Below are 12,353 nucleotides of genomic sequence, written 5' to 3'. Positions count from 1 at the left end.
AACGTAATTCAAAATGGCTTTCGATCTTCAAATAACTACATTAATGAAAATACGGTAAACTACAACTTGATTCGACTCGACTAATCGGATCTGTTGATGAATCGAATAGTAAAAACGAAGAAGCAGGGGAAAAGAAAAGAAAAAAGAGGAATTCTAAGAATGTATGTAAGAAACTAGACGGATTCTTTGCCCTGTAGTTTCGTGGCAAGATCGACGACGAGCTGCTGGTACACCACAGGATCTATGTTCTTGCCGAGCTGATAAAGAACGAACCAGTCACCGATCTGGCACTTCTCAGCGATGGTTCCGATATGCTCCGGCTTGGAGAGGCGCGATCGGGCACGCAAGAGCACTAAGCGAAGTTTCGGTCCGGCTACTACCGCGGCACGGTACGCCAGGGTCAAACCGCTCAACACCGACAGGATGATGAACCAGAACCAGAGGAACACGTATATCTTCTCGTTGACGATGTTTAACGGTAACACGCAGAGACCATCGAATTTCTGCACCGTACCGGACGCACCATATTTGTGGAAGGTACATTTGGTCACTTTCGGGAATACCCGTGACATCGGGTCGATCCTCTCCTCAGGTTCCATTTCTGTAAATTTCACCACGTCCGAGCCATAGGTGGTGAACTCGCCATCCAAGAAGAAGTCCATGAAGTAGATCTGGCCGACTACGTTAATGAAATTTAGCACTTCGCAGAGGAAGAAACGGAATGCGTAAAAATTCTGAGTGTGCCAATTCGAAGCGAAATACTCGACTAGTAATTTCCTTCTTTCCGATTTGCATTCGTCGCTCATTACTGGGCAATTTAGGTCTAGAACTAGCATCTTGATTCTACCACCTTCCCAAGTCTTCCACAGGTAACGTGGCACGTAAAACAATATCGCCTGGAAGAACAGCGTGAAGCACACCCACTGATAATATTTGTGGTACTTTATTTCGTCCTCGCCATCGACGTGGGACGCAACACCTGGTTGCACTATGTCTTTGCCGACTACGCCAGTTCGATCAGGGATCGTGAACGTCGAGTAGATCCAACAGTAAGTGTCCATCACGTGAAGCGGTATTTCGTCCACGATACAGTCTATAGGGTCTCCGATATATTGCCTGGACGTGACCAATAACGAAAAAGCAATTAATATGATCACCGTAGCTTTGTAGTGCAGCCGGAAGACATTATTGTCGATGCAAACGTTGTCTAGCTTGAGCAGTCCCTTTACTGAACCGAATACGTCAAACATGGTTGATTATTTTCCTTCGAACAGGTACCACAAGAGAGAAATCGAGCGATTTATCCCAATCGCAAGTTTTACTTTACTATTTACCAATCAAACCGGACACTCGGGTTGTTGATGACCCGCGCGACGTGACGCCGCGCGTCAAGAGGCGTCAAGAAGCGTCCCTGGGCCTCCCTGCACACGCACAAAAACAAACAGAGTTCAAAAAATTCGTTTATCGCGATAATCGTTGTATTTCTATTCGTTACCGATATATCTATCACTGAATAAATTTCGTTTACCGAAATCTCGTTCGAATTTCCGAAAACACGTGTGTTCCGTTCCGATCGTTCCGTGACCACTGCGCGCGTGAGCACGGCTCTACCGCAGCAAAGCGTCACCGAGAGCGGTTGTGTCGTAATGGCTGCGTTCAGAAACGCTCTACGACACGAGCACACGAGGACATGCCGTTCCGTAAGCTGCTTCCTTTTGCTCTTCTCTCTGTCTATCTTCTTCTTCGTCGATTCGCTTCTTCTCTCTTGCGTATGTATACCGTATAACGTCTTATCTCTGTCTCGCTTGCAGATTATACACAGCCTGGTTGGGGACGCTATACTATACGTTTACTTCTGCTGCACACCAAGATTCTATCCCCACTTACGGACACGAGAAAACTCGTCTCTCTTTCTGTCTCTGTCTGTCTTAGGTTCTCTTTCACACTCTTGTCCCTTTACTATAACCTAACCCCACTTTTCGTCTCTTTTAACCGCCGCGTCGGCCCGGATCACAAGAAACTTAGGCCCGTCGTTCGTATAGGTTCGATTGTGCTCGGCTAACATCGGTTCCAACGTTCCAGCGAAACCTCCAGACGCATGTACGCATGCGTAATCGAAAAAGCAACCCACGCCACTCTCGTGTACGATCTTATTTAAATTTAAGGATAATAGCCATGAAATATTTGTTTAGAGCGTTACTATAAACATTTACTCTTACAATAAACGTAGTTTCTTTCGTTTAGTAAATTTCGATTATTTAATCAAAAGTTTAAATGCTGTCTCTTCAATTGAAGGCTTAGTTTTGAAAGAATATACGCTGCTTAAATAGAATAACCAGTCAAAAATTGATAATTGTAAATTACTTCTTTATTGGTAATAGTGTCATTTACCTTGTTTTCCATCTCATATCGTTAACTCCATTCTCTTTAGTTATTTGAGTACTACCGTTTTTATATAGCTAAATTTTTATCGAATCGAATATTTTAGAATACAACGGAAATATTTGGCATGAAAATATTTTGTAATAAAATCATATGCTTGAATTTTATTAAAGCAAAATATACAAGGGGTTTAATTCAACAGGATTATTAAAAAAAGCTCGAAAGAGGTAATCGGAATAACTTGCACTATATGTATTATATGTTTCGTATTACAAATACCAGACTTAACATACCACTTTCTATCTGAAGTTTTGCACCGTTCTAGAATGATACTCTGTAATGAATAGTAATTATCCCTAACAAATAATTTTTATTGACCTCCATTACTCCACGGATTACTTAAATTAAATAAATAGGTAAAAGCTACTTTAATCTCAAATCGATATGTAGATTAATTACTATTTAATCTGAAATCAGCAGACGCTGATAATTAGACAAATTAAATCGCCTTTATAGTAAATTATGTATTATGAGTACACATGATCTGTTCATACACATTAATAGAGGTAGTCAATCACAACCTTATATTCTTTTTATCACGAATATTTGTAATGTTAATATTATGCTTAAATGTCATTATCTATTTCAGTTATGCTTTATCGATAAAAAGATTCTCTGACATTGCATTCCAGTGAACTCTTTCTATAAATTGATTTTGCTATATCATATCCTTATCTGCAGCTGACGGTAAGTCTCCGGTAACGTAACTGTATCTCTATTTGATTGTCACGGATCTGAATCGTCATTGGCATTCTTGGAAGAATAACTTTAAAATCTGAACATTAATAAATATTAATAAATATTAATAAATACTTACGTTTCTTAATGGCAAACAGATTATTATATATTGTTATATATTGTTATATTAGGTTAGTTATACTGTCTTGCAGATACTACTAGACAAGCATTACAATCACAATTACACTCTTTACTGTCAAAGTATTATGGGATTTATTTTATTTAAGCAAAATTATACAAACAAATACAATTTTAATATATAATATAAATACTATTATACACTTTGTACATGTATATAAAAAATAAAACCAAGGTCGGTCCTGTGGCGCAACGGATAACGCGTCTGACTACGGATCAGAAGATTCCAGGTTCGAATCCTGGCAGGATCGGAATTTCTTTTTTCCTAAAACATATTTCATCCCTTAAATGATAGAATCAATATAATTTTAGGTCAACTGTACTAAACAATTAATTATTTTTATAATCCGATAATGCATTTCTTTTTCTTTATATCTCACAAACAATGTCTCAAATATATTTTTTTTCTTTTCTTTTCTTTTCTTTTCTTTTCTTTTCTTTTCTTTTCTTTTCTTTTCTTTTCTTTTCTTTTCTTTTCTTTTCTTTTCTTTTCTTTTTTCTTTTCTTTTTTCTTTTCTTTTTCTTTTTCTTTTCTTTTCTTTTTTTTTCTTTCTTTTTTTTTTTTTTCTTTTCTTTTCTTTTTCTTTTTTTTTCTTTTTTTTTTTTTTTTTTTCTTTCTTTTTTTTTTTTTTCTTTTTCTTTTTTTTTTTTTCTTTTTTCTTTTTCTTTTCTTTTTTCTTTTCTTTTTTCTTTTCTTTTTCTTTTCTTTTTTTCTTTTCTTTTTTTCTTTTCTTTTCTTTTCTTTTTTTTTTTTTTTCAAAATTAAAGCACTGACATCTTACAAGAAATACATTTGTCATATATCTATCTTTACTGGATTATTCATGCCATCTTAAGTTGAAAGCAGTCGGATAAAATAGAACAACTATTTTGTTTCATAATTGATCATGAATTGTATTAAGAAATGCTTTGGATATTCAAATTGCGAGTCAAAACATTTTTATCGAGAAAGTTCATTTCCCTGTCTTAACCTTAACCATTCATTTTCAGTCTCTTCTAACAATACAAATCGCAGTTTGACTGTACTTTCTCTTACTGATTAACTGTTAAGCAGGTAAACCTTAGTTATTCGAAAAGCTTAAGAGAAGGGTCGGCGATAGAATGCAAATACGCGTGGAAACGTCTATAATCAGTACGATCTTCAGCAATACATGTCATACCTACTCAATTCGGAATGACTTGAAGGAATATATTATGATATCTAGTTCGCGAACAAATGCCGGAATCGCTGCTATTAATAGCCACGGGCCGATCCTGAATTCCAACGAAGGTAACACGGTATAGAAGGATATCTACTTAATGCCCTGGAAACTAATTGGAAGCGAGCGTAGTCGGTGGGTCAAATAAATTAACCCAGTATGCACACGAAAACCGGTTGCAAGACAGTGTAAACCGAGGACTATCAAGGCAAGTACGAAGACGTTCCTTCACAAGGAATCTTTAAATTGACAGAATAATTCTGCTTTTATGTCGTTCAAGTATCGAATTACTAATTTAATCTTTTCCCTTATTATTAATGATTCAGTAAAAATATACCAAATATTACTTCTTCAAATAGTTTCAAATTAAACATAACTTTATAGGTAACATCTTTTGTTCGAGGAAATGATTTCATTGCGAATAGGAATCGTGAAGATAGATGGATCGAATAATGATTTAAGAATGCATGAAGGTTCGATGATCGTTCGTCACTGGCCTGGATTATACCGCTGCTTGCATTTTATTGTGCATTATTCAGCTCTCTCGAACGAAATATCCGTTGAACCGACGGATTTTTGACTGAAAAAGGTTTCTCTTACCTGTGGTCTGTGGGTAGGCGTTGACGTGGCACGATACTCGATACATCAGCTGCTGCAGACCTACCTGTGACTTCTCCGTGGAGAATGGCGCGCGTTACAGAAGAGTGGGGCCAAAATGAAGGGACCGGTTTTTCTGGTTTTCAATATCTTCGACCCTCATACTCTATTCTTGTTACTTTCGTCACGATCGTGCTATAGGATATGTATGTATGTGTAAAATATGTATTTTGAACGTATGTATATATATAGTATACATATTTACTATATTTCATTCCCATTTTACGCCCTCCTTTGCCAAACATAATTTTTCAACTTATTCACTTTTGCTTTAACTGAGATACAGGATTGTCGAGTTATTCTAAAATTTTCTAGCACCCGAGAGAAAAAAATCGTCTCAACTCATGCTGTATACGATTGAGCTATAACGAAGGGGACATATAGCGTCTGATATTGATCACATTGTTTATGTTTCCTTACTTAATGAATTAATATCGTTCCACTAAAAATTCAAATGTACATATATACTTACGTATATTTAATGATTGTTTTACTTGAAATACAATTAGTGAGATTCCTTTTTAGAAATATTTATACCAGGAAATATTACATAAAAAGTCAAATCTTTCCAATATGTTTAATTAATTAATTAAAAATATTTTTATTTATTTATTTATCTATGATCATATTGTAAACTTATAATAAAATTAAAATGTGTTCATGTAAATCAAACTATGGTATAAATTGAGATAAACTTGAGCGTAAATACGATAATCAGTCACTTAAATATGTAACATTCCGAATGCTTACTCTATGTTGCATGAGTGTTACTATCATGAATAAAATTATGTAAATGACCAGAATCCTTCAATCATTGACAGAAGGCTTAATTGTAAAATTATTATCTTAAAATTCTAAATTAAATTAAATTAAATTAAAATTCTATAAGTTTTAATGAATAATTTTGCTTTCATTGTGCAAATCGTATCATCCAATTCCTAGAAGTGAAAGTACATAATTATGTATTGCAATCTGTTGTAAGTTTCATAGTCATGCGCATGTAACAGTAGCGCAATCTACAATCAAGGGACAGTCACGATATTTAATACTAGAGTTTCAAAGAATGTACAAGTAATTTTTATTACATGACGGAACATTCAGTGAATTATATCGCAACTGTTGAAATAAACTGATAAATCGCATCCTTTTGGTTAAAACTCATTATCTGTTTAACGATATCGTGAATTTTATCAAAAATTCGACGACGTGATGTTAAAGAGAGTGTCTCCAATAAGAACATAGTTATCGTTACAGTTAAATTTTTCTTGTTTGAAGTTGGGACGTATACATGAATATATGGATTAAAGATGTCTATTTCGGTAACTACTAATCGATTCCTTATGGTGTTAATGAATTCTCATTACTATTTATTCAGAATTGCATTTGTTTGGTTTTAGGAACAGGAGATACTATATAGTCCCAGCAAATGGAGCAAGAGGTTCGATCAAATGCAAATATTATCAAATTATTATAAATTTGCTAAAAAGGGTAAGTTAAAATTAACATGAAATCGAATTAAAGTAAACAATAATTTATTTATATTATTATAGTTACCGATGATGCTCGTAAAAATTGTAAATGCGAATTAAATATTCCGTATGGAACAACAGAACGAACTAAATATGATATCTATGGAGCTGACTTGCCCAAAGGTATGTTATTCATGTTACGCATGTACGCATATTAAAGGTTTTAAATTTTCAGTTTGTTTCAGTTTTTTGCAGTGTAAATAATTTTAAATATTTCACTTTAGCTTACTTCCATTATGGTATTTTGAACAATACATGTTTCTTCCAGATTCCCCCATATTTATATTCATTCACGGTGGTTATTGGCAAGAAGGTAGCAAAGATTTTGCTGCATTTACAGTTCCTGTCTTTGTTAATAAAGGAATTAAAGTAATAACCATTGGCTACGATTTATGTCCTAATGGTAAACTGTATTTCTTTCACATTTCTATCTTTCTCTAGATACACAATTTTAAAAAAATATTTAAAAAATATTTTAATTAATATTTATATTATATTTTAGTCAAATTTGGGGATATAATATCTCAGATAAAAATAGCGATTAAACATATATTAAACTATGCATCGAATCTCGAATGTCGGTAAGATGCACATAATACTTACATGATAATTTTGTTAATTTATAATATAATGATAAAATTGGGTGGATTCTTATAGGAATGTTTGGCTCTCTGGTCATAGCGCTGGCGCACATTTAGCATCCAGCATTTTGTATGATAAATTATGGTTGGATGAAATGACGAAAAACGGATACTTAAATCTACTAAAAGGTATCGTGTTAATAGGAGGCGTTTATAATTTGAATCCCCTGCTCGATACGAATATTGTTACGCCTTTGAAACTTACAAAGTAAATATCTGAATACTTATATAGACTATTTACTTTAGTTCATAATAATATGTAACATATATGTTTTAGAGATGAAATCAACACATATAGCTTTACCACTCTTGATACCAAAAATAACACACTCATCCAAGGGTTGAAAGTTATTGTAACTATTGGGGAATGTGATTCACCAGGACTTATTAATGAATCACGCGAGTGTACTCAGGTACTCGTGTTATTCTAAATAAATAAGTGACAATTTTTTCCTGCTCTAAATAAAAATTTGTAATCTTATATTCTTTTCATTCTAGCAACTTATTACAATAGTAGACGATGTTCAGTATATATTTCTTCGGGGAAATATTGACCATTTTAATATCATGGAAGAACTCACGAATGAAGAATTTATTTTGACAAAAGTGATACTAAATAACATCTTTCATGAATGAAAAAGAATAATTTAATAATATAAAATCAGAAAGAATATAGAAACATATAATTTTAATGCGATCAGATAAATTTATAATATTTAACATATAAAATTTGTATATATATATATATATATATATTTTGATATTCGTAAAAAATTTATTTAATGTAATATATCAGTATACTAATACATTGTTGCTAAATTACAAATTGTTTGTAAAAAAGTTATTACGTTTATTTACTCTAGACTGTCTATTGGTCATCTGTCATTTGTTAATTTTGCATAACAATGATCACGACGAACTGCTTTTAACTTTTCTATGAGTCATTTAGATTGTGACGTTGATGAAAATGTCTTTGGACGTTGCAAAGTATTTTCCTTTTGTTTCATGGGTAGCACTATCATTTGATTAGACCGAAGCACAGAACTTGTGCTTTTTTGTTTCATTTGTGAATTCTGTATTTGATTAATATTTGTTTCCTGACTAACTAAATTCGATGAAATATTATTTATACTTGTAAATTTTGTATTTTTATCTATTGCTTGCGGCGAAGATATGATCTGACCGTTTCCTAATTTAGTTACATTACGTGAATCCATATTTTTAGTATTCAATCTTACATAATTATTTGTAATATTTTTTACATTAATTATGCTTTTACCTGTTGGTATTACAAATGTCTTGCAGTTACCTTTTACAATAGGAATTACCTGAATAGTACGAACCGAATTTTCTTGTGTAGTATCTTGTGTAAGATCTATTACATTTTTAGCAGTTAATGTCTTTAATGTATCTTCACTTTCATTAGATTCACCTACTTTCTCTTGTCCATCTTTCCACGTAATCGGAGGTTTAGCAAAAGAGCGTACTCGTAACAATGGCTTTTCTTCTGCTTCTTCTGCTTCTTCTGCCTTATCCTCTAGTGACTTGTCATCCATTGGATTTTCACTTATTATATTAGGATCATCCTCTACAACACATATATGTAATAAAATCTACATGTTTTTGTTCATTCTTCAATGATTAACTTTTTTTCATCACTAACCTTTTGTTCTGTTAATAAGAATTTTATTATCTGTTGTGGTTGAGAATGCTATATTAGTTGTAATATTTAAATGCTTTGTCATATTAGGCGCTGATATTGTGTCATTTTGTATTATCGACTCCGATTTAAAATTATTTTTATAATTAGATGTATTCACAAAATCGTTAACTTTTCTTGATTTTAAATTGTCACCCTTATGATCTTTTAATCTATCATTGATTTCTTGTTGGTATATTTCTCCCATTTCTATATCGGAGTTAGCTTCTCCTGTATTAGATTTGGCTTCTGTATTTGTTTTATTTTTAGATGTTTCACTTCTATCAGTACTATTCTCATCTTCCGATGAACTACTTTTATCGTTATCTGTATCCAGATTTACATCAATGTCACTAATGCCATTATCGTCAGCCTCATCATTATCATCATCTTCTTCTTCATCATCATTATTTTCTATGCTATCATCATCATCTTCTTCATTTTCTGATCTTTTAGGATGAGTAATCTGATCTTTCATTTCTTCTTGTTTCTTTACATATTCCTCAAATGTATCTGATAGTTTCTTCTCACCAATTCTCTTGTTCTGCATTAATTTTTCAGCTAATTCCATATCCTTTAATGCAGGATCATCTTCTTTATTTTCAAGAAATAATGAAAATGTATCCCAATAATCATTGCGTCTACACCTTTGCAAATGTTCTCCTAAATCGATGAACGCCTTTTTTGCTATAAAAATTAACAATACATAAAGATTAAATTTAATTATTTAAATTATAGTAATTACTAGTGAAATTATAATAACTTACCAATCTCACGCAGTTTTTTATTATTCAAACCTAAATTATTTATATCATTACATCTTGTCACGCATTGTAAAATATCATTGTAATCTGGGAAAATTAGTGCTCTTGTAAAATCACCAATTTTCTTCAATTTGTTTCTTTTTGATATTTTAGAATTAATGAAACTTGTAATAGCATTATTTACAACAACAATACTAGTTGTACTGAAGTCTTTTGGTCTTAGATATTGCCGTTCTGCATCAATATTTTCTCCAGTATATTCACAGTACTTATTATACAGTTCCACCATTCGATGTTTATATTTTTCTAATTTTATATAATTACTATTTTCTTCATCATCAAAATCTACTTCTAATTCTTCAAAATGTTTTATATACTTTTCACATTTTTTCATTGCATTTAAAATTTTTCTAATTTTCTTTTCTGTAGCAAGTTCTTTTTTTTGTTCTTCTTCATTATCTGCGCTAGTCAACAACATTTCGTTATCATTAATTATACTATTACTAGTTTGTGTCATATTTGGACACATTCCAGTAGATGCATTGGAATTATTTAGTTTACAATCTCTATTTGTTTTGTTTACATCAGAAAAATAATCTCTATTTGATAATAATGTCGACTTTCCTTTACAGCAATTTTTCATTTCATTCATTACTTCAGCTATATATATGTAAAGTTTACAATTACTCTCCATTATGTCATTTCTCTTTCGATTTAAAAAATTATTGAAAGCTTCAGAATGAGCATATACAGGATCCAACTGTTCATAACGTCTTTTTAATTTATTAACAATCTTTTTCATATCATCAGAACGATCTTTCTGTAAACATAAACTAATAAACATAGAGAATATATCCTGTTCCATAGAAGAAATAGTTTTCTTCTCCTTTACAACCAACTGTGGTTTCAATAATATTTTATTTTCTTCTCTTCCTTTTTCTGTTTCTTCCTCCTCCTTCACATTACATACTTTAACATTAGCTTTTTGAGAATTAACTTGAGAATTTTTGTCAATACAAAAACTATCAACATTTTCTATTTCAGATGCTTTTCTTTTACGTCTTTTTACTGCTTCATTGTCACACAAGGAAGCTTCTACTCTTATAGTAGTTATTAAGAAGTTAGAATGGGAGTTATGATTATCTTTTACTAATTTGATAACTGACCTTTGTGTTTCATCAGTTTTATTCTGAAACAATAACATTTTGAACTCTAAATGTCTTTCAACATGTTCATAACTTATTAAGCATAGATACATCACATTAGAATTGCTAAGAATTTACAGTTCACATAATTATATATATTTTAATGTAACAAGATATACGAACCTGTCTTGCATCTTCATCATCATCTGATGAGATACAAATAATGTCATTCTCCTTACTAACCATATTTATTATTTTATGAAAAAGTTAGATTATAATATTACAATACATGACATCCATCGCTTATCTTGCTGACAAAAAACGATAATATAACGATTAATTCTATTACAATTGCGTCAAAAGCCTTTCATTGTGTATACATACTAGCGTTTGTTTAAAAGTATATACACGTTTCTATTTAGCCTGCTATAACATCACCTTATTTTTGTTTCCACTTTAACAGTATAGATAAATTTGATTAAGTAAAACTAAAAGTATGCAATTCAATATTGATTTAGATGTTTTCATTGAAATCTTTATCTTTAAAGGTTAACAGTTGAAGAAAAATTCGAAATTGTATTCTTAAAAATAAATAATTCTTATATACTATATTTACAACGTTACAATTAATTATTAGCCTTTAGGGACTTTACTTCCTCACGTTACATACCACCTTAATCACGCAACTTTAAGTTTTATTGGAAAAACTTTGTCAAAACAGTCTATAGGAAAGAAAACTTAAGAAAAAATGGAATAACGCCATTCTTCCGCAATTTTGTAAATTATTGTCATAAAGGAAAAAATAAACCAGTAGAAGATGATAATACCTGTTTTAGATAAATTTTATCCAAGAAAGCGACTACATAAAACTTTAGAAAAAAATAAAATAGAATATTAGAATAATTTTTATTGATCAGAATAAAAGGCGATCAGAATAAAATATAAATTTCCAATATTTCTATAACGATACAATGTTTTACGTTAGTGTTTTTATTACTATTTAAGGTTAATCTAACACTAATTTTAGAGTCAAACCTAAACGATTTTCTCATAGCATTATTAAGTTGGTACGAGTAAAAACTTTAAAATAATAATTAGAAAAACTTATTCGCACAATAAATATCGAAATATTGTACTTGCATCGTACTCTTATTTTTTAATCTTTGAATACGATTATATTGATGAAAATTTAGAATCGAAGTTTTCCTATACATTTTATTTATGTTAATTTCTTGATTATTTCTTTAACTTCTTGCCTCTTAATCCTTAATACTTAGAATCACCAACTAATTATCAGTTTTCTCTCTGTTATCAAAATATATAATAATAATAACCAACGTTATAATATATTAGACATTAAGATATCTCATAACTTAATTAATTATTTATTTCTCTTTTAGA

At 31.3% G+C, this 12,353-nt stretch overlaps 3 protein-coding genes and 1 non-coding gene across 7 annotated transcripts; 2 read left to right on the top strand and 2 right to left on the bottom strand.

Annotated features, from left to right (window-relative positions):
- Nucleotides 1–32: 32 nt before the first annotated feature.
- On the bottom strand, nt 33–1,670 carry LOC117231908 (innexin inx2-like). The gene is made up of 2 exons (XM_033490850.1): nt 1,529–1,670; nt 33–1,421 (listed from the first exon to the last, which is right to left on the bottom strand). Exon 2 carries the CDS (start codon nt 1,248–1,250, stop codon nt 174–176), a length of 1,077 nt encoding a protein of 358 aa, XP_033346741.1. The 5' UTR covers nt 1,251–1,421; nt 1,529–1,670; the 3' UTR covers nt 33–173.
- A 1,826-nt stretch (nt 1,671–3,496) lies between these two features.
- Nucleotides 3,497–3,569, top strand: Trnar-acg. Its single transcript has one exon. It is a non-coding gene; the product is annotated as a tRNA-Arg (tRNA).
- Nucleotides 3,570–5,183: 1,614 nt separating this feature from the next.
- LOC117231909 (kynurenine formamidase) lies at nt 5,184–8,170 on the top strand. 2 transcript variants are annotated; one of them, XM_033490852.1, is made up of 8 exons: nt 5,184–5,324; nt 6,572–6,662; nt 6,725–6,826; nt 6,972–7,106; nt 7,206–7,284; nt 7,361–7,552; nt 7,622–7,757; nt 7,843–8,170. In XM_033490852.1, exons 1-8 carry the CDS (start codon nt 5,319–5,321, stop codon nt 7,978–7,980), a joined length of 879 nt encoding a protein of 292 aa, XP_033346743.1. In that variant the 5' UTR covers nt 5,184–5,318; the 3' UTR covers nt 7,981–8,170. The 2 variants fall into 2 exon arrangements, with proteins under 2 accessions (XP_033346743.1, XP_033346742.1); XM_033490851.1 differs by lacking the exon at nt 5,184–5,324 and adding an exon at nt 6,162–6,493.
- On the bottom strand, nt 8,100–11,834 carry LOC117231907 (MATH and LRR domain-containing protein PFE0570w-like). 3 transcript variants are annotated; one of them, XM_033490847.1, is made up of 5 exons: nt 11,780–11,834; nt 11,136–11,440; nt 9,811–10,996; nt 9,008–9,730; nt 8,100–8,932 (listed from the first exon to the last, which is right to left on the bottom strand). In XM_033490847.1, the coding sequence occupies exons 2-5, from the start codon at nt 11,196–11,198 to the stop codon at nt 8,286–8,288; spliced, it is 2,619 nt and encodes an 872-aa protein (XP_033346738.1). In that variant the 5' UTR covers nt 11,199–11,440; nt 11,780–11,834; the 3' UTR covers nt 8,100–8,285. The 3 variants fall into 3 exon arrangements, with proteins under 3 accessions (XP_033346738.1, XP_033346739.1, XP_033346737.1); XM_033490848.1 differs by lacking the exon at nt 11,780–11,834 and adding an exon at nt 11,623–11,706; XM_033490846.1 differs by lacking the exon at nt 11,780–11,834 and having other exon boundaries at nt 11,136–11,616.
- Between the last annotated feature and the right edge of the window lie 519 nt (nt 11,835–12,353).

Source organism: Bombus vosnesenskii, unplaced genomic scaffold (assembly GCF_011952255.1).
Source record: "Bombus vosnesenskii isolate JDL3184/JDL3185 unplaced genomic scaffold, Bvos_JDL3184-5_v1.1 scf7180000013275, whole genome shotgun sequence".
In the NCBI taxonomy this organism is placed as follows: domain Eukaryota; kingdom Metazoa; phylum Arthropoda; class Insecta; order Hymenoptera; family Apidae; genus Bombus; species Bombus vosnesenskii.
This window is presented reverse-complemented; position numbering and strand designations above follow the sequence as displayed.

Bases quoted from the DNA above. Each gene is read 5' to 3' on its own strand.
- LOC117231909 (XM_033490851.1), top strand. The intron at 6,663-6,724 runs GTAAGTTAAAAT...ATATTATTATAG, and splicing joins TTATAAATTTGCTAAAAAGG to TTACCGATGATGCTCGTAAA. The intron at 7,107-7,205 runs GTAAACTGTATT...ATTATATTTTAG, and splicing joins CTACGATTTATGTCCTAATG to TCAAATTTGGGGATATAATA.
- LOC117231908 (XM_033490850.1), bottom strand. From the start codon at position 1,250: ATGTTTGACGTATTCGGTTCAGTAAAGGGACTGCTCAAGCTAGACAAC.
- LOC117231907 (XM_033490847.1), bottom strand. From the start codon at position 11,198: ATGGTTAGTAAGGAGAATGACATTATTTGTATCTCATCAGATGATGAT. The intron at 9,731-9,810 runs GTAAGTTATTAT...TAATTTTTATAG, and splicing joins TAAAAAACTGCGTGAGATTG to CAAAAAAGGCGTTCATCGAT. The intron at 8,933-9,007 runs GTTAGTGATGAA...TATGTGTTGTAG, and splicing joins TCTTATTAACAGAACAAAAG to AGGATGATCCTAATATAATA.